General features: G+C 35.0%; 2 protein-coding genes across 4 annotated transcripts; one reads left to right on the forward strand and one right to left on the reverse strand.

Moving 5' to 3' along the window:
• Positions 1–647: 647 nt before the first annotated feature.
• On the reverse strand, positions 648–8,046 carry LOC146747203 (uncharacterized). 2 transcript variants are annotated; one of them, XM_085498559.1, is made up of 5 exons: positions 7,983–8,046; positions 3,479–3,531; positions 3,097–3,201; positions 2,482–2,562; positions 648–2,245 (listed from the first exon to the last, which is right to left on the reverse strand). In XM_085498559.1, the coding sequence occupies exons 3-5, from the start codon at positions 3,197–3,199 to the stop codon at positions 2,241–2,243; spliced, it is 189 nt and encodes a 62-aa protein (XP_085354685.1). In that variant the 5' UTR covers positions 3,200–3,201; positions 3,479–3,531; positions 7,983–8,046; the 3' UTR covers positions 648–2,240. The 2 variants fall into 2 exon arrangements, with proteins under 2 accessions (XP_085354685.1, XP_085354684.1); XM_085498558.1 differs by having other exon boundaries at positions 2,471–2,562.
• Positions 8,047–15,859: 7,813 nt separating this feature from the next.
• Positions 15,860–21,031, forward strand: LOC146747204 (uncharacterized). 2 transcript variants are annotated; one of them, XM_085498561.1, is made up of 4 exons: positions 15,860–15,960; positions 18,814–19,142; positions 19,616–19,702; positions 20,435–21,031. In XM_085498561.1, exons 1-4 carry the CDS (start codon positions 15,891–15,893, stop codon positions 20,609–20,611), a joined length of 663 nt encoding a protein of 220 aa, XP_085354687.1. In that variant the 5' UTR covers positions 15,860–15,890; the 3' UTR covers positions 20,612–21,031. The 2 variants fall into 2 exon arrangements, with proteins under 2 accessions (XP_085354687.1, XP_085354688.1); XM_085498562.1 differs by lacking the exon at positions 15,860–15,960 and adding an exon at positions 16,793–16,932.
• The last annotated feature ends 257 nt before the right edge of the window (positions 21,032–21,288 follow it).

Consider the following 21,288-nt stretch of genomic DNA (forward strand, 5'->3'; position numbering starts at 1 on the left):
TATTGCCAACTCACACAGGAGAGAATGTATAACCAACGCATACAGAATGTATTCCAAATAGTTCATACAGGTAAGAATGTATTACCGACACACACACACATGTCATTATGTAGTTCATGTGTTTATTTTATTTAATTGACAGTGACGGATGGATGGATATGTTCATCTGCACCACCTAACATGTGTTGTTTGAGCAACATGACTTTACTGGATATGATATAGCTGCTTTGTAAGTTACAAACACATGAACAAATTATTGAATGATTTTTTTTCTTCGACAAATATGAATTTGCATATACCTAAACTTAGATCAGCTGTTGAGCAACCAGGGGTTATTGACAAAACTTGTAGAAAAAGTTGTCATGGTTGCTTGGCATTTGTGAAAGAAAACCCTCTCCAATAATGTTATTGTTCACCGTTGTGCGTTGTTCCTAAGAAGGAACAAAAGTGAATTCAAACTGATTCATCATTTGCCTTGACCACAGGGTACCTTCATTAGTGATGGCCTTCCACCTGAACCAACTACAGTTTACTATGCACGAGTGGCATGGATGATGCGGTTCAGGCAATCAATCATACAGTTACGTCAGGGTAGCATCATGCCCAAAACAAATTTGTTCTGCATTCACGATTCACGAGTCGGGTAATTTAGAAAAACATTATTGTTTATTCAGCTAACGAAATATGTTACATTTTATGCTTATCATTTTATTTTGTAATAACTTTTTATTTTAACCGAATAGTGAGGATTTGTGAATATAATGGCCACAACTAGGGTATCCAAGTTGGGGTAACCCAGTTGTGATCTTTTTTTTCTTCAGCCAAAGACAGGTGTATTTCATTGTGTACATGGGTTCCAGCAGAGAAGATTGCATTATTTTGTTAATACATTTTAAGTTCAGTGTTATTGTTTCACAATACATTTGAAAAAAGACCGACTGACGTCCAGGGAACTTAATGGAACCTGTGCTTGAACTTGGCTTGGTAGATTCCATTTAATAGTCCACATGATTGTGTAGCACTAGAAACACCATCGATAATAATGTCACAGTCGGTATAAAGACCCAGGGAACTAGTAGCTTCAAGTAGCTACATTATGCAGACACAGCCATTTAATAGTATAGTTAATTTAAAGCTCTTTATGTAAGGGTTAATTTTTTTTATAATGTATCTAGAAATTTATTTTGAACACGCAATACATTATAAATATATGGTATACTGTTTTATGGAGTGAATTTTAGAGGTTAATTCATATTGTAAATATACAAATTATCATGAATTCAAATACAACATTGACAGATATCTATTGTGTGCCCGGGGTAATATACAGAGTGACAGTTCTGGTTCACAGATTGGAGAGAAGCGTTTTCGGAGTAAACATTTTAGATTATATTTAAAAAAAAAGAAATAAAAACCTAGCAGGACGATAGGTCTTAAAATAGTTCTTGTGGAAAAGAATATCCAAACAATTTAAAGTCCCATTTATATAATTCATATAGTTTAATTATGTCATCTGGTGGAATTTGTGAGAAGTATTTTAAATAGATATTTTCATCAGAACTGTTAGTTGCATGAGTACTGTACACATCTGGGAAGGATAAATTAGTAACGCCAATGGAACGAAGAAGATAATTTGATTCTTCTACAATATTTTCGAAGTGACCAATGAAATCGTACGAACGTTCGCACACTGCACATATTTTATGCTGGAAATCCCAGTGTTCCTTGAAACTAGACTTGCTTTTAGAATTTAACAGAAAACAAACAAATTCGGAGAACATTACATGTGTGTTACTATGTTCCTTATTAGTTGTATTAGAGCGATAAAGAGACATAATGCGTTGTCCTGTCTTTTCAAAATCATGATCGTCTGGTATTTCAAATTTATTTCTGTATGCAGACAATAGTCGCTGAAAAGGGTGACGAACAAATAAAAAGGAAGTGTAGTTTTGCCTTCTATGTTCTATACGAGAAATAGTTGAATAATTGTGGGCATGCACTACCAAGTGGTGAATACCAAGAGTACTGTTGTGAACTCCTGATAAAACTAAGAATATGCGTTTCCAATTAGTGCAACAAACTTTTGGAATAGAACAGTATAGGATAGGATATTATAATCGTCATTGAAGATCAACTTAGTCTCTTTTTTGGTTTGATGATAGTATCTGTTATCCGATTTCATATCTGCGCAAATATTTTGAAGAAGGTCCTTACGTTGTCTCTGTATTCTGTCCATTTCGCTATTCTGTAAGAACAAAACACATTTACTTTAGCCAAGTCAACCGAGTACAGCGTGTAATGATTATTAGCGCGTGTGTGTATATGTAGTAAATCTTTAATTTAACTGAATTTCATTACTTTTATAGCTATAGATCTTTATAGATTACGCTATATACTATGCATTATGTCCACATATTCAAACAACTAAATATACTTATGAAAGTTAAGAACAGATTCGAAGAAAATGTACCATTACATCACCGGTAACGATTGTAGATTTCCTCAGCATACTAACGATGTGTTCCTGTGTAACATGAACCATTTTCGGCAACTTGTACATACCTGAAAATCACATAACGCAAACAGGCGTTTGCATCAAAACTTAAAATTTCATTATTGGAGCGGTGGTATAATTTATAATTAGTTTACATATTTGCTCAAACAAACTTCAGTGACGTAAATCTAATGTGAAGTTGTACTTATTCATTTATTCATTCTGCTCATTGACCTAATTATTTGTGCTTCATATATCAAGTTTTAAACATGGACGGCCACAACATACTCTTGTGTGCATATATTTTATGATTTTTTTTGTTTTCAAATTCATTGCTATTGCAATGTTAGTTAATTGTAAGATTACCCATACCAGACAAAGATGCTTGATAATTAGAAAAACTAAATTAAATATAAATAAATTAAATTAGTACTAATTTCAAACATTGTTCTCCATTTTAAAAGACCATAACTTCATGAATATGTTCAGCCGAGAGAGAAAATCAATAATCACGTGGTACAGCGACATATCCCATACGTCAGTAATATATTTCTTGGATAATCACAATGTATTGATTAGTTGAATAGTCTCGTAGTAGTTACCTGTGTATCCGGCAATTAGGAATATAACTAGAACTATACAAATGAAATCGACCAACTTCGTATACATTGCACGTATACCATTTCGGAAATAACACCATTTCATATCTGTCAATAAATTAAATATAATTGTAAATGTAATTATATTTTAACAAACGTACTTGCATTCGAAAACATTACATTCGATTTTTTTAAATACGTAATTGGATATTTTTAATAGTAAAATTGTATTTGATTTTATATTAGTTTTAGAAACAGCACGGACAATTTGGATTTACAGTTATATAAACTCGAAATTTTGGTCAGAAGAAAACTGCAAGAGGATGCCAGCCACTACGCAATTATGAATACTAAACCAAAAGTTATTATGTTATTGTTTAGATACCTTATTCTACGGTATGTCGTACTACTTTCGATCGTCTGCTGCCCAGTCCAACACTGCAATGGATCAGGTTATAGAATAGTGTCAGTGTGGTCATATCAGGCATGTGTGAATCAGAGCATATGCATGCAGGTAACATTGTTCCTTCGACTACTCACACTCTACTGGAATATAGAATCTAAATTTATATCTGACTTAGTCGAGCTATATTCGTGTAACCGGCCTTTAACACCGGGCCCAGGTATGCTATACCAAATGATGGTCACCACACTTATTATCATTCACAACAACTTATTTAATAATTACTAACACAAAATTATAAACTCTAAAGTTAGTCACGTCCATGCCGAGTGCACGTCACCTAAGGAGAATGTACCGACTAATTGTAACAAAACGAGGTCCACCTTGTCGGTAACCAGCAGGTTCGATTAGAGTGACCAAATCCGATTTTTCACCGAATACTTCAGGTACACTCTCACCTTGGTAACGTATACACGATAATGGAACAACCAATAATGGCAATAGATTATTATACAACAACATGCAACACCGTGGCACCTGACTTGCGGTAATATGCACACAGGTACACCCCGGTAGGAATAGATTAAGTGCTGATCACACTAGTTAGGCAGGACATTGTTTGCAGATACATTTTACAATAATATAAAATACAATTAACAAATCACTACAGTTCACTGTAAGCTCTCTTCATATACCGGCAATAATTGTGACAGCAAGGTAGTTATCCAGCACGGTTATTTGTAGCTAACTCCGGGATCCTGGTTATACGTGTTCCGAGTCTACCAATTTCCCCTACTTGGCACGTCCCCTTACGGCGCAAAAATATAGCCCGACAACTCTGCAACTGAATTTTAAATTACAGTCTTAGTGCAAGCTTTAAGGACCGACTGCTGGCAAGACAATTCCGTGGCTCACAAAAGCGACAGGCAACCACTCCACATGGTGACCGACCAACAAGTCAAAAGGGATTCAGAGAGCGCAATGCACCATGGGGCGAAGCAACCCAACATTTGCATATAAACATCTGTACTCGATTAGGAGTCGGGTTACATTCAATTTGAAGCAACGCCCAAACGTATATACATATGAGTGAGTACTGTACATTTTTGTACGAAACAGGTCATGTCCAATCTTTAAAATGAATATGCTTTAAAAGTCCTCGAATATTCATTAGATTATGTGTTAATGCAGTACACGGTTTGCTTGGGCATTAATTAACTTCAGAATTTTCTCATACAATTTGCATTCAGAAATTAATGCCAGTGAGCCGTATATGCAAGTTCTTTATATTGATCTAATTATAAATATTCATATTGTAACTCAAATAAACATAAAATAAAATAGCAAAAAGCCAAAATGAACTACTTTGACTTCCCAGGTAGCTCAATTAGCAGGCTGTCTGTCAGATTGAACATTATCTGAACTCTGAGGTCATACCCAGCCTGTGTGTCTTTGTGACACTGGAGTTGTACTGTGCTAATCAATGTTGATGTCACGTGATTTCGTATCAAATTGCTAGGAAAATCGGACATTAAAGTTGGACTCAAAAACAAGATATTTAAATCATTCAAAATCGACCAATCTGTGCCTGTGTCATCTCGCATCCATACAATGGTATTCATTTCATAGTTTATCATTATAACCATGGTGCGCAACTTTACATTTACTTTCATTGAAACCAAGTTGTCATTTCCTTGCCCAGTTAGCCAGTTTATCTGATTGCAGCATAATTGGGTTACTATTTGGCTAAATACTTTTGCTAAACTATCAACAGATCGAGTAAATCATTGATGAAAATAAAAAAATATAAGTATATACAGACTTTTTAGGGGTATCGCACATAAAACACCAGTCATATTAGCTGCTAACCACAACCAAGGTGGTGCGAGTCACATCGCAAAGCACCATGGGAACAAAAAGCGTGATTGGTTCATTTCATTCGTGGCAGCCATTGTGTACACATCGCTTCGTTGACTTCGCTTTGCTCGTTAAGCCTAGTCATTCTTTTTGACAAAATTGGTCATAAATCGCATGACAATGTTTATTAGTTTATTATGTACAATCATGAAACTAATGTCCCATGGTACAATGAAATAGCATTATTTGGCGTGTTACAGTTATGCTTTTTGAGAAACGTATAATTTCTTGAAAATTGCTATTTTTAGAACAATCCCATAGAACACAATGTTAAAGAAAAATTGCATTTTTTAACACTTTTTAAACCCAATTTTTTTTAAATAATTCAGAACAATCAAAAGTACTACATCATTAACAAAATATGAGTTTGTCAGCCTATGTCACCAGATTAGATTTTAAGATATTGCATAATATCTCTGCCATAGGAACCTGTGGTAATAGTGTCAAATGGCGACTTTCCACTAAAATTCAACCATCAATTTCTGGAAAAAATGGCTGGTGACCCCCAACTGTTTTTAGTTCGATATCCTTATATTGCCTTGGAGTACAATTTATTGCAAAATGAATAAATTCTGTTTTTTTTTTATTTTATGAGTAGGCTTCTACCTTAAGGTGCGTTCTTCTCAGTTTTCGTCCAATTTTGACTGCATTCTCCCTTTTTGTTAATGGTAAGTTTTTGTTTTTCCATATTTAGTGACGTTTGTATTTATATGTAGTATAGTATTGTTGTTTTTACCAACGCCACCATTTACATGTGCTCACTGATTTAGATGGTTGATGCATACCAACAGATAATATTATGCATGGTTGTTTTTATTTCACCAGAAAATATACAATAAATAATATACACAATAATAATAATAGTAATTCTAGTGAGGACCACTAATATAATTCATACAAACTATTCTAGTCTGTGGCCCCATAATACTGATGTTATTAAATTCATAGTACAATTAAATTAATTAAAGATAAATGAAAAATAATTATATACTGACTTTTAAAAATGACTTTACACATTCATGAGATACAGTTTTAACGTATTTTAAAATATGTATCTGCTTTTGATACTTTTTATGGAATCAGGAAGTGAGTTCCAGTTGTTTGTTGCTGTATAGGTGATACTGTGTTGATTAGTAGTAAGATTCATTATTGAAATATAATAATTGGAACTAGCTTGAAGTGTTGCATAGTTATGGGGAAAAGGTTGTAAGTAGTGGTCAACATTATGGGCAAACGAATTCTTATTAAGATAAAAAAAACAGACAGGTGTGGAACTTACTGAGTTTATACCGGTAGATATCTAAAATATTTAGTTTTTTATACAGGAGGGCCGTGGGGCACGGAAATCTTAAAACGTTATCAAACACAATTTTTTTTACTGGAGTAGTGGAATTTTGTCGAAAAGGGTTCTGTAGGTGTTACTGTATAGAAATATGGGGTAAGTAATATGTTGTAAAATGAGAGTTGTAAATCAGGATAAGAATAGATCGTGGGACAAAATGATGAATTTTAGACAAAATACCAATTTTAGGTGAAATAGTTTTACAAATTTGTTCTATGTATTCTTTCCAATCAAGTTACTTTGTAGATGAGACTCCCTCTATAGTTTTAAACAGCTCGTTTATTGACATATGCTGAAAACCCTGGTATCTTCCTGTTGAATGCGTTGGCGTTAGAGTCAATCGTCCGAAACAGCAATTCACCTTTTGACCTTCCGTAATAGGCCCTGGGGGTATGATTTGTCAATGTGCTACCAGCCCCAGGGGCCTATTATATTTTTAGCCAGAACGTACATGGTGTAAGTTTTTAATATTGAGTGACCCCCCAGGGCCTACATATGCTTTGGCAGTTGTCAATAACACATACACTTTATGAGGATATATTATTTTGGAAAATATCAATTCCACGGAAAAAACAGTATTTGGCGGCACATATGTACTAATTTGTAATAACTATTCCACCAAGTATAGTCATCAAAATTTCAATCTAAAAAATAGATGTTTTAGACGTAAGAATTGTCTCAAAGGTGATCACATAAAACGAAAGAATAAATACAACTTTGTCAGAAAACAACTATCATAACTTCTACGCAATAATTCTGTAAAATAATACAAGCAGACACATTTTAGTTTGCTGTCAAGCAATTCTTCCATTTTCTGCTTGAACACAATTACACATTTTGGAAACGCGCCATCTGCTTTGCTAATTTGGAGATGTCTCGTTTACACAAGCACGACACGTCATCATTTGTCGATAGGTCAAATGTGTTTTCTACTTCGAGTGATAGCAAACATGTTCGCATATTCAACAATTCTCGTTTGAGACGCACGCGATTTTAAATTGAATATCAAGAACAACAGCTCAAAAAACAGCAACGTTTATATTTTTAGAGCTGATGGAACAGTTTATAAGATGTGCACAGTGACGAGTCCCACTCAAAAAATGGACTCCATATTATGCGCAAATAATTCAATTCATTGATTCGGATACCAATGGATTGACCTATCAGATGAATACAAAACTGGCAACCAATAATGAGAAATCCAAATACAAACAAAAAACGCCTAACCTATGGTGTTGTCGTCGAGACTTTCAAAACATGCAGGCCCAGTTGATGTCGATATCAGTACAGTGCTGTATTGTTATGACGTTATGTTGACTATCATTTATTACCAGCATTGAAGATTTTTTTTTCTAATTTTAAATTGCGCTGATGGCAACCAAACCATATGTATCACAGGGATGTCAGCAGTCATGTTATGTATAGTTTTCAACACATTTTCATTAATTTGAAACTACTATTTTGAGTTAATTATTTGGAAGATTCGACCTCATTCTAGGCAAGATGTAATACGACACGCAACATTGAACACAACTATTGAACTAATGAGCAAAACATACTTTTCCCGTGAATAGAATAACCTTATTTAAATGAGTAAGTATGTTTAATACTATAATATCATATTTTTAGTATTTTAGACCAAAGGATCATGAAATTAATGGCATCCACCAGGTTCCTATCGTACGCAAGGCAATGGTTCGCATTATCTTGTAACAAAAATACACAGTTGTGGGCCTGTAATAAAGAGAACGTATTCTACCACATTTCGTTTTGCTTTCAATGCGGACGTTTTAAAGTACATTGGATTTTCTGTTCCCGTACTGCAGCGTCTGATTCATCAAGATAAAAAAGCAAACCCATTCACTCATCCCGACCCTAATACCACTACAAGGGTTTAGGCTACAGTAGAATTGAACACTACTATAACTGGTGAATTAACCGGTGATGACATTCCCAGAATTTGCATATTATACCATAAGTATATTTTCTTGTAGAAAGCATGATCGATCAATAGGACATGCTCCCGAATTACAACAAATTCACACTAAATTGTTTTATTCTCTTGGTGAATAGATTTCAAGCACTTAATATTGTCACGCTTTTTCAACGATTTACAATAGTTGCCTTTCAAATGCGACTTCATTTAGAAGTTGTCTCACCAGCGTTTGAGCGATGAATAGTGAAAACTGCGAATAGCCGTTGTATAGCAAAATAGTACTGCCGATGTCAACCGGATCGTCTGACTGAAACTGAAGTGTTGAACTTCGCATGGTTCATTTAACCGGGGTTCGCAAAAAATGTGACATAAAAGGTATTTTTTTGTTTAAAGTTTGAAGAAAGGTAAATTTAGACTGAGCCTTAAACGCAAACCACCCAATGACGATCACTATGTTTATATAACTGTATGAATATCTCATCCGTTTTACGTAATCCGTTATGCCCCTCCCTTGGTGGAATTTAATAACACGACGCCATGACAGTTTTCATACAAGGTTGTGAATTCGTGGACGATTTTCGTCAGTTTCCCTCAAATGGTAAATATTTTTGTTTTCTTTACGCGTCGGTGTGTGGTGGATTTTGGCATTCAATCGTGGTGGGATAGCCAGTTTTGTGGACGATAAACGTCACTTTCATAAAACGTGGATTATCTCTGTTCGCGTTTCCGGGTTGGTCAGAGAGATGGAACTTAATTAGCTCTCACAGTTGTTGTCAGTTTGACTTTTCAAATTTTCACACTATTGCGACGACGTCTTTACAAACAAAATGAAGTCCGGTCTTATTTTTAAAGCTTTGCATTCTCGGTCAATGACAACCAAAGTGTGTGAAATACTGACCAGGATTGAATATACGGCAAACATCCTGCTAGGCAACTTGAAATATAAAAACAAAACATGATATCTAAACGCTTGGATGCTCATTTGTTAATAAACAAACGTTCCATGTGAAATAAACAACAACTGAGAGAGCCATTTAGATTTAAATGTCCCTGGAAAACAGAAAAACACAAATTGAGATCATGACTAATTTGCAGAACCATTCACTCAAAAAGAATTTTGTTAATGCTCATAATTAGAATGGCTGTAAGTCTCAAATGTAAACCCATTATTTGTAAAAAGTTAAATTCACCATGTATCTTTTTTATTATTTATATACAGCCTTGATAAATCTTGCATAATGCTGCGAAATTGTAACCCTTTTTAGCCAATGATGCAAAAAAAATCACGACCTTGCCCACAAACCTGCATCTATAGCTTGAGCAAAAACCTTTTCCTTTGCCTGCCAGGAATTGAGTAGATTTGATCAGTGTGAATGATATTCCCAAGAACTGGTTTGAGAGAGAGAGAGTGCCTCTGTGAATATTTTGTAGTCGGCATTTAATAGACTAGTGTTTAAGTAAGTTGCCCGCCGGCAAGAAAGAGGGATTTCACCAGCCTCGATCGAGATTGTAACAACGTCATGCAGATTGGTCCCAAAACATACCAAAAATGTTTCTTGTACTTTCTCGGTAACCAATCGTTGGATATAAATTTAAAGGCTGTGATACGGTTCTTCATATACCTCGCCTTTCTTTTATGTTACAATCAAGCTGCGGTAAATGTGACAGAATAGAATGCTGACAGTCTGATATCGGGTCTTGTGCAAAACAAGTATGAATAAAAATCCCTGTTCAGTTAAAGTGCCATCTTTGTCTCTTTTTGTTCAGTTAGTGTTGGTTTCAGCGTGCTGTTTTGGATCATTTGTTAAACTATCAACCACAAATAGCATGACAGCGTAGCACGAGTAGTGCCTTTTGCCAGAGTAGTCCCAGAAAATGCTACCCTGTCAGGCTATCCCATGATCCGTGACATAAAATCACATTTTTGAAAAATTAACAAAAAATGATACAATGTACATATATATATATATATAGAAATACATACTAATTTTGTGATTTCAATGGACTTTGATATGCTGAGAGGACTTTCAACATTCACAGATTCATCTGATTCCCTGTTTCCAGTGACTGTGACATCACTTGTTTCATCCTCACTCAGACTGTCATCATTGTTGGAGGGAGGAAAATCTTCTTGGTTCTGATAACTTGAACCAGGTACGTAATGGCGAAGAACTTAAGCACGTCTATACATTTTTGCACTCATTTTTATAAGTATTCCAATAGGGATCTTGAATTAAAATGAATAAGAGAAGAATACAAACATTTTTATGACATCAAAATTCATGGGTACAACTGAACAAAATCACTTCCATCAGCAAGTTGTCTGAAATAGTTCTAGTGTTTGGCAAAGATAATTTGACACAACTTTAAATGAATTAAAAATTTGTTAACAATCAATACAAACAAATCTGAAATCGTTTTCAGAAGATATGAAAAAAATGCAGTTCTGAGTAAGAATGGCCATTGAGGTTAACAATCAGTAACTTCAGTGGAATTTGAGCACAATATCCCTTGAATGTTATAGATATGCGCACAATGAATATACCATGTTGTATTCCACGTATTGCAATATAACATCAGTTTTTTTTCATGAACTTAACAATTCAGACTTTATAGATGACTCTTCCGAGTATGTGTGTGGTATATGACATACCACAGTACTGCTGAAATGCTTAGTAAAATGCCATCTCCTGTACAATAATTCTGATGATTATTTCTGCAAAATGGGATTTTAACGCTTTATGATCTGCTGTGGTAGGTAGAAATACTTTTTAGTAATTTCAAGGTGTCACAGATTGGAGCATCGTCTGGCAGGTTGTCATACCTTACACGATCTTTAACTGTATATGTGTTAACAAAGTGAAAGTTCTGATTACTGTGTTCTCCAGTCAGGCTTTCTTGTTTAAGTCATGATTATCCAATACGACCGAGTAGACTGCACTAACGCTGCTCTCTGTTTGTACAGTAGTGGTAAAAGCAATACACGCTTGTTGTTCTATATCAGATTTCCATCTTCTGACAGGTTTATCACATATAGCTGTAACATTATTCAAAAACTAGACTATAATAATGGGCGGCATCTCAGCAAGCAGGCTAAATTTGCATGCGACAATTTAACCTTCTCGCCTAGCTGGTTAGGCGGCATCTGGGCGAGAAGCCAGACATTTTCATAAACGAACTTAGCTTGAGAAACAAACATTTACTCCTTGAATTTGAAACTAATGTTACACTTGAGTAATATGAATTTGTATGACTACTTGATAATAAAATAAATTACTATTCTGAATATGAGAATCTTCTTTGAATTCTGGTCCATTTGGCTCACTAAGAACTTTGCACTTTTTTTATGTACTTCAACAATATATAGTCAAAGTCCTGTCAGTAACCAAAAAAAAGAATTTTGTACAAGTTGATCTTACTGTAGAATAGCTGCATGCTCTCTTTGTAGAATGTCTTCCCCGAAATAAAGTTCACACGGTTCAGTATGGTGCGATATGAGCTATTCTACATGGTGCCTGTGGGATATATCAGAACTCATTCTCCTTCCTAGAGATCCCTGCCACCACACACCGCCATTTTGTGGTGAAACGCCACAAGACTTTTACTACCCATATTTTGTGGGTGCTCTCATGATCGATATCTTATTTTTTTGTGAACCCACTGAAAATAGTTTCATCGCAGAATAACCGTTACTAAGGTGCTTTGCAGTTTGGGGTTAATAATTACCTCGTGTCATTACTAATAATAATGTAAAAGATTCAATCAAATTCTATTTCTATATCACTGCACAAAGACTTCAAACAATTATTGTTACTACTCCATTGAAAGTTATGAGCCGACCCTTATCAATACTGGCTTTGAATTAACAGATGTACAGTGTACATTGTAAATAATAACGTGTACTGTATTGCTAAGATATTAAAGGTACATCATGGTTCACTCAGATTTATGAATGTAGTCCGTTATATGTGTTTGACAAATAGTATTACTTTAATACGAGATTATGGGAAATCACTTCATGGTTCATTCACCTGAATGCAAAGGTTCCATGTCGTTCTTTTAACAATAAACACGTCTTGACAATTTCATTTGTGACACAATTTACAGATAATTGAGCAATTGAATGTACGAATATAATGACATTTTAGTAATTTTCTTCTATCAGTGATTACAATGGAAAGTGTGGCTCCTTAGTCCCGGCTTAGGTTAAGTTTGCAATCAAATATTACACAATAATTAGTTGCTAGATAAAATGATAGTTGACTGAAGGGAATAAACTATAACACAGTCGTTATGTAATAAGTGTGTTTTTAAAGTTGTTTGGCTCTGTATGTTGGACTGGAATCGTCACCCCTGTGAAATCTATCAGAATACGAAAATGCTAGTTTAAAATTATACTTTTAAAAAGAAAACATATGAATAGTGCATGGAGACTGCACTGTGATTGTACTTACCTTACATGATACAGTGTCTCGGTAACAGTATTGACAACCTTACTAGGGGCCAATTTAATACTTGGGTTAACACGTACCTTCAATAGTTTCTCCATCCATATCTTTCTTCCTTGTGATGCAGCATGACCTAATGCCATTACAGCTATGCACCTGGTCTTACATCATGCTTTGTAATGACAATATAATTAAACCAAAATGACGTTTATCACTGAGTATTTCATTTAACAAAACGTGTGGGAGCAATGTAGCATTCTCAGTTGGTAGCAGAGCATAGCAATTGTCATTTCGCACAATCGAGTAATGACGTCAATTTGTTCTGGTTTCAGTTTATAATCCAGATTGTAATAACGTTTTATGCGATTAACCGTATTCTCCCAATGTAGCCATTACGCTTTGCTTATCCGGTGCACCGACAAGGCTAGTGTAAGAGAAATATTTGAGTATTTCAGGGACCATCTCTCACAAATTAAATCACCCTGTAACAAACTGACGGTGTTCGCACCAATCAATGGTCGATATCGACTCTCACAGACGACACCGGTTCAACACTAACAAAAATCTCACTTTGACTACAACACGCAACCAGTGCATTCCCATCCGCCGAGGAATGGTAACGGGGACGAAATCAATGAAAACACGCACACCATTCAGGAATAAGACACCAAAGAACTGTATTCTTCATCGTCCCGCTTCAAAACTACAACACACGTTAACTAAAGAAAAACTTTCCGCTTCCATCGACTTTGTCAGTATATTTTTTCTAGACTACTGATATTTGGAGATTGGCTTATTGGTACTACTATAATTATTATTGCGTTGGACACCAATACCAGATTATACGATTTATCAAGATGAACCTCGCAATGAGGTAGACCACTTCTACCTCATAAATATCTTGTTTCTCGAAGATTCCTACAACTCAAAGCGATTAATAGAGCATACTACAGAATATTGTCCCAATCCCAGGCTACTAACTAGCTCATTAACACACCTGTGTAGTAACACCAATATTTTTAGCCGTGAAAAAAATCAAAATGAACCTAATGATGAAATAATAAACATAAGACGAGGAATTCATACTACCGACCACAGTCAAACCTCACGAAAGGTTAAATAAAAAGTTTTTATTCAATCTAATCATGGATAATTAGAAATATGCAATTTATATTTACTGTATTATTGTTGTTATTTTTTCCTATTGACGACGAGTGTCTCAGGTCTTATTTCAAACATCCAAGGTTGCAGCGATTCTTTTAAGCGGTACAAACTATTTGAATTTGTCAATATAAATCATTCAACTGATTTGTGATTCTAGTGCTTCCTCCAAGAAACTCACATAGTTCCCTCTAGATCTGATAAGCCGTCGTAGAAAGGGGCACGTATTTACTTCTCTCATAAAAACACTCATTCTGAGGATGTGGCTATTCTGTTCAAACCAAACATTAAAAGCATTAGTACGAGTAATGTCGTTCATGGGAGTTTGTTGCATATCCATGTGAGTTTTAATGGTCACCTGTTCACTAAATGTGTACACCCCAACAAATGGAACGAAGTGATTGGACTTTTTTTTCAAAGTTCTTAAGCGTTTAATGAATGGATCGAACAATGACCGTTATTTTTGGGCGATGACTTCAATTGCACTTTGAATTCCGTTCTAGACAGAGCAGATAGCCCAGAAGCACACTCACCATCTTCTAACTTTCTTCGCAATATATTATCTCGTTTTTAACTTGTCAATGCATGACGTTACTTCAATGGCACAACTGAACTTGGGTGCATCATCAACAATATCAAGTCTCGCATTGACACATTTTTGCTATTAAAGTCAATTGTATTAGGACTAAATTCTGTATCAATTCAACCGCACATCGATCACAGGATTGTTAACATGTTAAAAATCAAAACCCAGTTTGGTATTTCAGTCTGAGTCTAATTTATTAGCCATTCTAATTATGAGCATTAACAAAATTCTTTTTGAGTGAATGGTTCTGCAAATTAGTCATGATCTCAATTTGTGTTTTTCTGTTTTCCAGGGACATTTAAATCTAAATGGCTCTCACAGATGTTGTTTATTTCACATGGAATGTTCACAATAGGATTGCCAGTTGTTTATTAACAAATGAGCATCCAAGCGTTTAGATATCATGTTTTGTTTTTATATTTTAAGTTGTCTAGCAGGATGTTAGCCGTATATTCAATCCTGGTCAGTATTTCACACTTCGGTTGTCATTGAAAATGGAGAATGAAAAGCTTTAAAAATAAGACCGGACTTCCTTTTGTTTGTAAAGACGTCGTCGACAATTTGAAAAGTCAAACTTACAACAATTGTGAGAGCTAATTAACCTCCATCTCTCTGACCAGCCCAGAAACGCGAACAGAGATAATGCACGTTTTATGAAAGTGACGTGTATCGTCCATAAAACTGGCTATCCTACCACGATTGAATGCCAAAATCCACCACACACCGACGCGAAAAAAAAATATTTACCATTTGAGGGAAACTGACGAAAATCGTAAGCGAAGTCGCAACGTTGTATGAAAACTGTCATGGCGTCGTGTTATTAAATTCCACCAAGGGAGGGGCATAACTGTTTACGTAAAACGGATGAGATATTCATACAGTTATATAAACATAGCGATCGTCATTGGGTGGTTTGCGTTTAAGGCTCAGTCTAAATTTACCTTTCTTCAAACTTTAAAAAAACAAAAAAACTTTATGTCACATTTTTTGCGAACCACGGTTAAATGAACCATGCGAAGTTCAACACTATACAACGGCTATTCGCAGTTTTCACTATTCATCGCTCAAACGCCGGTGAGACAACTTCTAAATGAAGTCGCATTTGAAAGGTAACTATTGTAAATCGGGGAAAAGCGTGACAATTTTTTTTTTAGTTTCGTCCACAATGCTAAGTGCTTGAAATCTATTCACCAAGAGAATAAATCAATTTAGTGTGAATTTGTTGTAATTCGGGAGCATGTCCTATTGATCGATTATGCTTTCTACAAGAAAATATACTTATGGTATAATATGCAAATTCTGGGAATGTCATCACCGGTTAATTCACCAGTTATAGTAGTGTTCAATTCTACTGTAGCCTAAACACTCGTATGAGTAGAGGTATTAAGGTCGGGATGAGTGAATGGGTTTGCTTTTTTTATCTTGATGGATCAGACGCTGCAGTACGGGAACAGAAAATCCAATGTACTTTAAAACGTCCGCATTGAAAGCAAAATAAAATGTGGTAGAACACGTTCTCTCTTTATTACAGGCCAACAACTGTTTTTTTTGTTTTTTTTTGCAAGATAATGCGAACCATTACCTTGCGTACGATGGGGACCTGGTGGATGCCATTAATTTCATGAGCCTTTGGTCTAAAATACTAAAAATATGATATTATAGTATTAAACATACTTACTCATTTAAATAAGGTTATTCTATTCACGGGAAAAGTATGTTTTGCTCATTAGTTCAATAGTTGTGTTCAATGTTGCGTGTCTTATCTTGCCTAGAATGAGCTCGGTCTAAGTGAATCTTCCAAATAGTTAACACAAAATAGTAGGTTCAAATTAATGAAAATGTGTTGAAAACTATACATAACATACTGCTGACACCCCTGCGATACATATGGTTTGGTTGCCATCAGCGCAATTTAAAATTAGGAAAAAAATCTTCAATGCTACCAGCAAATAATAGTCAATTTAACGTCATAACAATACAGCACTGTACTGATATCGACATCAACTGGGCCTGCAAGTTTTGAAAGTCTCGACGACAACACTATAGGTTTGGCTTTTTTGTTTTATATTGTTATGTATGTATTCGGATTTCTCATTATTGGCTGCCAGTTTCGTATTCATCTGATAGTGAATTGAATTATTCGCGCATAATATGGAGTCCATTTTGTGTCATGAGTGGAAGTCGTCACTGTGCACATCTTATAAACATTGCTGTTTTTGGGGTGTTATTATTGATATTCAATTTTAAATCGCGTGCATCCCAAAAGAGAATTGTTGAATATGCGAACATGTTTTCTATCGCTCGAAGTAGAAAACACATTTGACCTATCGACAAATGATGACGTGTCGTGCTTGTGTAAACGAGACATCTCCAAATTACAAAGCAGATGGCGCGTTTCCAAAATGTGTAATTGTGTTCAAGCAGAAAATGGAAAAATTGCTTGAAAGGAAACTGAAATATGTTTGCTTGTATTATTTTACAGAATTATTGCGTAGAAGTTATGATAGTTATGTTTTCTGACAAAGTTGTATTTATTCCTTCGTTTTATGTAACCACCTTTGAGACCATTCTTACGTTTAAAACATCTATTTTTTAGATTGAAATTTTGATGACTAGTTATTACAAATTAGTACACATGTGCCGCCAAATACTGTTTTTTTCCGTGGAATTGATATTTTTGAAAATAATATCCCCTCATAAAGTGTATGTGTTATTGACAACTGCCAAAGCATATTTAGGCACCCCAACATTCATTGTGTTTGTTGAATGAATTATAATACGAGGTTAAAAATCCAAATTTTTGCACAATCAAGAACATCATTATGCATGGGATAACTATGCTAATTAGTCACGTGTCCACAAACATATTTTCACTGCAATCTCTGCAGGCGCCCACGCCATACAAGGCAAAGTAAAAACAAATTCAACTTGAGAGTGTTGTGCCTCTACTAAACCATCTGCCTTTGTATGTTTGGTTTTCTGACAAATTAAACAACATGTTAAGCTGTCATATCAAAATAGGTCCACACTTTGAAAATAAACCGCAGATTTTGATTATATTGTACAATGCAATACCCACCACCTCCCTAGAAAGGGAGCATATAATAACGAAACTGTGTGCTGTATGTTCACTCTCCGGCTACAACTGCATCATTCATGAAAACACTGCCACAAGATACACTGCATCACTTGTGAAAAGTATATTTCATACTTTACAGATGTCGCGGCAAGGCTATGGCGTTGTGTCAAAGTTTTTGCGTTTCAAAATAATTTCTGTATTTTTTGTCTATGAAATTATATATTCTGTACAGGCGTAAGGCAATGGCCCGCTTTATCTTAGAAACACAGTTGTGAGCCAGTGATACAAAGTTTGGTTTTCAATACTAACATTTTAAATTACATTTGATTTTCTGTCCCCGTACTGCATCGTCTGATCCATTGAGAAAAAAAGCAAGCCCATTATCTCATCTAAACCTTAATACATCTACCCATAATTTGTATATTGATAGCTAGAAACATACGAGGGGTTTAGGCTACAGGGAAATTGAACACGTACTCCGCCGCTAATTATAACCGGTGAATTGATTGCGACATTCCCGGAATTAGCGTCTTATAACACGAGTATATTTTGTTGTAAAATGCTTGATTGACCTACAAGAACGGCTGCCGAAATACAACAATTACACACTGAATTGTTATGGAGCACTATAAATAAAGTATTACTTTGAATTTGTTTTAAATTAGCAAAAGGCAATAAATTGAAACAACTGTATAAATTGCGAGTGAAAACATGACACATTGTTGTGGCTATGACTTTCATCTGCCATGCAAAACATTATTGGACCGAGTTTTGTGTTGCATTTTGTACTGTGTGTTTGTCTCGCTTTTCATCTGCATATATCGATATTTGCATCTTTTTATCGACAGATACTATGTTTGAAATACGCTTATTTTGGGGTCTGATCATGTTGGTGGTGACATCAAAAGCTCAACTACATCCTGGAAATTCTGCTGATGGCACGTGCATGGATTGTTCTGACACAGTGGTCGAGAGTGCAGTCTTCTATACCGTATGCACTGAGAACTTTACCTGCCCAAATGGCATTGCAGATATTGAGCATGCCATCAAAGGAAAAGAAATTTTGTTCAACACAACATTATATTTAGGGAATGCACAGTTCGTTCCTGGAACACAACATTATGCGGTGATTGCAATACCCGAGTCGCAAATTGACACCATGGAAGCAGACGATTTAGTATGAAATTGTATTTGTTATTCCTGAATACAGTAGTGGATAGTTAGTGATATTATATTACTCACACAAGTTTGACAATAAATTAACCACTGATATCTTGATTGTAAAAATACTGTGAATGGTCATATTTGGATATGGTCTCAATTACCTAGCAATCTCGTGATACTTGGTCAGGCATCAAACACATCTTCTTCTGTGACGTGTTTAGTAAATACACAATGTATACGATTTTTACGTGACAGAACATGAAACAAACTTCTGCCCGGATGATTACGACCTCACACAGTAAAACAATTGTCTATTGTCAGAATCATTTCAGAGTTCTGTTTTGACAAAATGGGGTAGCACACTAGACGTAAATTTCTGATAGTCAGTACAATCCCTGAGAGACCTTTATCACAAAAATATAACGTCATTAGATGATTATTTTGTTATATATTGTATGTAAAATGAAGCATTGCATTGTTTTACAGGGAACTGTGTGGGTACCAACTGACAATTGCCAGCGTTGTGAGGTCCTTATAGGAGATATATGGTGTAAACTTGTTTGTAAGATGGTGGTGAGTATCTGTTCACTATAGTTGTGGTATATGCCAGCACATAAACCAAAACACTAAACTACACTAAAACAAAGAGATAAGAATCAACCTAGTCACATAAGTCAATTAGCTGGTTAGCAAGAGAGGAAAAAAATAGTATTCTTTGTAATGAGCAATACGATTATCAAATACTTGACACATATAGCATAAGAGGAAAAGTGTGCACATATACATCTTTTAATTACATAGTTGAGATGCACACCAATCCCATAGGGTATAGGTAAACTCTTATTTATAATTTAAATAATATATAATCACTATGAACTAAACTACAACACTGTTGAATTTGTGTCAATGTTAAGAGTATAATCAATGCGTACATGATGATAATTAAATTATAAAATCACTTTCATATTCGAGAAAATGATACGGCAAATCTCATTGTATAGCGTCATATTAACGAGTGGTATTGGTTTCTTGGCGTTATTGACACTGGGTTTTGATTTATACATATGCTGTAAAACAAACACTGATAATTTGTGGGTAGATTCCTGCCGAAATGTATTGCTAGATTCGTTCATCTTAAGTTTGTGTTAAAACCCAGTAATATATGTACGTGTTAAGATGCGGTTTGGATATGCCTGTGCAAGTGAATAGAATTTATATAACATTTTAAATGGTGGTTGAAATGAGTTGTGCTTGAACATTTCCTTGTCTAATTTCGTAAATAAATGTGTGTTTTTTCACATATAGGACTGTCCACCACTCGTCGCCAAATACATTGGAATTAAACCAACAGTCCCTGAAATGAACACAACTAGAGATAGAGTGTGTTTAGTTAGCAGAGAAGATGAATATTATATCAAAACGTGCTACTGGTTCTCTGATGATCCTAATATTGTCGATAACATTATTCAAGCAAGTGCATAGAAAAATTAAAACGAGTCAGTTGTGTTCAATTGTAATTTGAAGATACATTGCTACTATCGACAATATGTCATGTACTTTCACGCGCATCAGTTATGAGTTGTAATTTATTTGACACTTAGTCTAATTATTAATGTACTACACAAGACACCCAAATAGCGTTATCTGTGTCACACACCGCGAATTACGGCATACTGCCTCTGGGTGTTAATCTCCGTATTTCTTTAAATAATCTAATAGTAGATGAGTAAATTTACAACACTTATTTTGCATCATCTATTGAATTGCATGTATATGTAGAAAGTAATTGATTAACATGAGCACTTGCATCATGATCTTTCTAGTAGCATGAATTCAATGCAAATATTTGTCTTACCTAATTTTATGATAGCTGTGCAATAAATACACATTATGGCATTACAATGTGGTTATAGTATATGTTACTTCTGTTGATGATTGACAATCTTCAGAAGGGTCCTGGAGTTGTTGTTGTTTACACACTCCCCTCATACAACTACAGTGATATTCACATGACTACGAGCATAGTTGTACATATACAGTAGTAGTAATTAAATACAGCCAACATGGTCTAGAGAGACAACATAGAAGAGCTAACATAATTAGATATTTGTGAGTGTATTATTTTACATGAATGTTTCTAAGAATGGCGGCATTGGTAC

This window comes from Saccoglossus kowalevskii, chromosome 4, assembly GCF_978046115.1.
Source record: "Saccoglossus kowalevskii chromosome 4, keSacKowa6.1, whole genome shotgun sequence".
In the NCBI taxonomy this organism is placed as follows: Eukaryota; Metazoa; Hemichordata; class Enteropneusta; family Harrimaniidae; genus Saccoglossus; species Saccoglossus kowalevskii.

Excerpts from the sequence above, each read along its gene's own strand:
- LOC146747203 (XM_085498558.1), bottom strand. The coding sequence starts at position 3,199 with ATGAAATGGTGTTATTTCCGAAATGGTATACGTGCAATGTATACGAAG. Across the intron at positions 2,563-3,096 it reads CCTAATTGCCGGATACACAG|GTATGTACAAGTTGCCGAAA; the intron begins GTAACTACTACG and ends TGTGATTTTCAG. Across the intron at positions 2,246-2,470 it reads TCGTTACCGGTGATGTAATG|AATAGCGAAATGGACAGAAT; the intron begins GTACATTTTCTT and ends TTGTTCTTACAG.
- LOC146747204 (XM_085498561.1), top strand. The coding sequence starts at position 15,891 with ATGAACCATGCGAAGTTCAACACTATACAACGGCTATTCGCAGTTTTC. Across the intron at positions 19,143-19,615 it reads CCATGGAAGCAGACGATTTA|GGAACTGTGTGGGTACCAAC; the intron begins GTATGAAATTGT and ends ATTGTTTTACAG. Across the intron at positions 19,703-20,434 it reads AACTTGTTTGTAAGATGGTG|GACTGTCCACCACTCGTCGC; the intron begins GTGAGTATCTGT and ends TTTCACATATAG.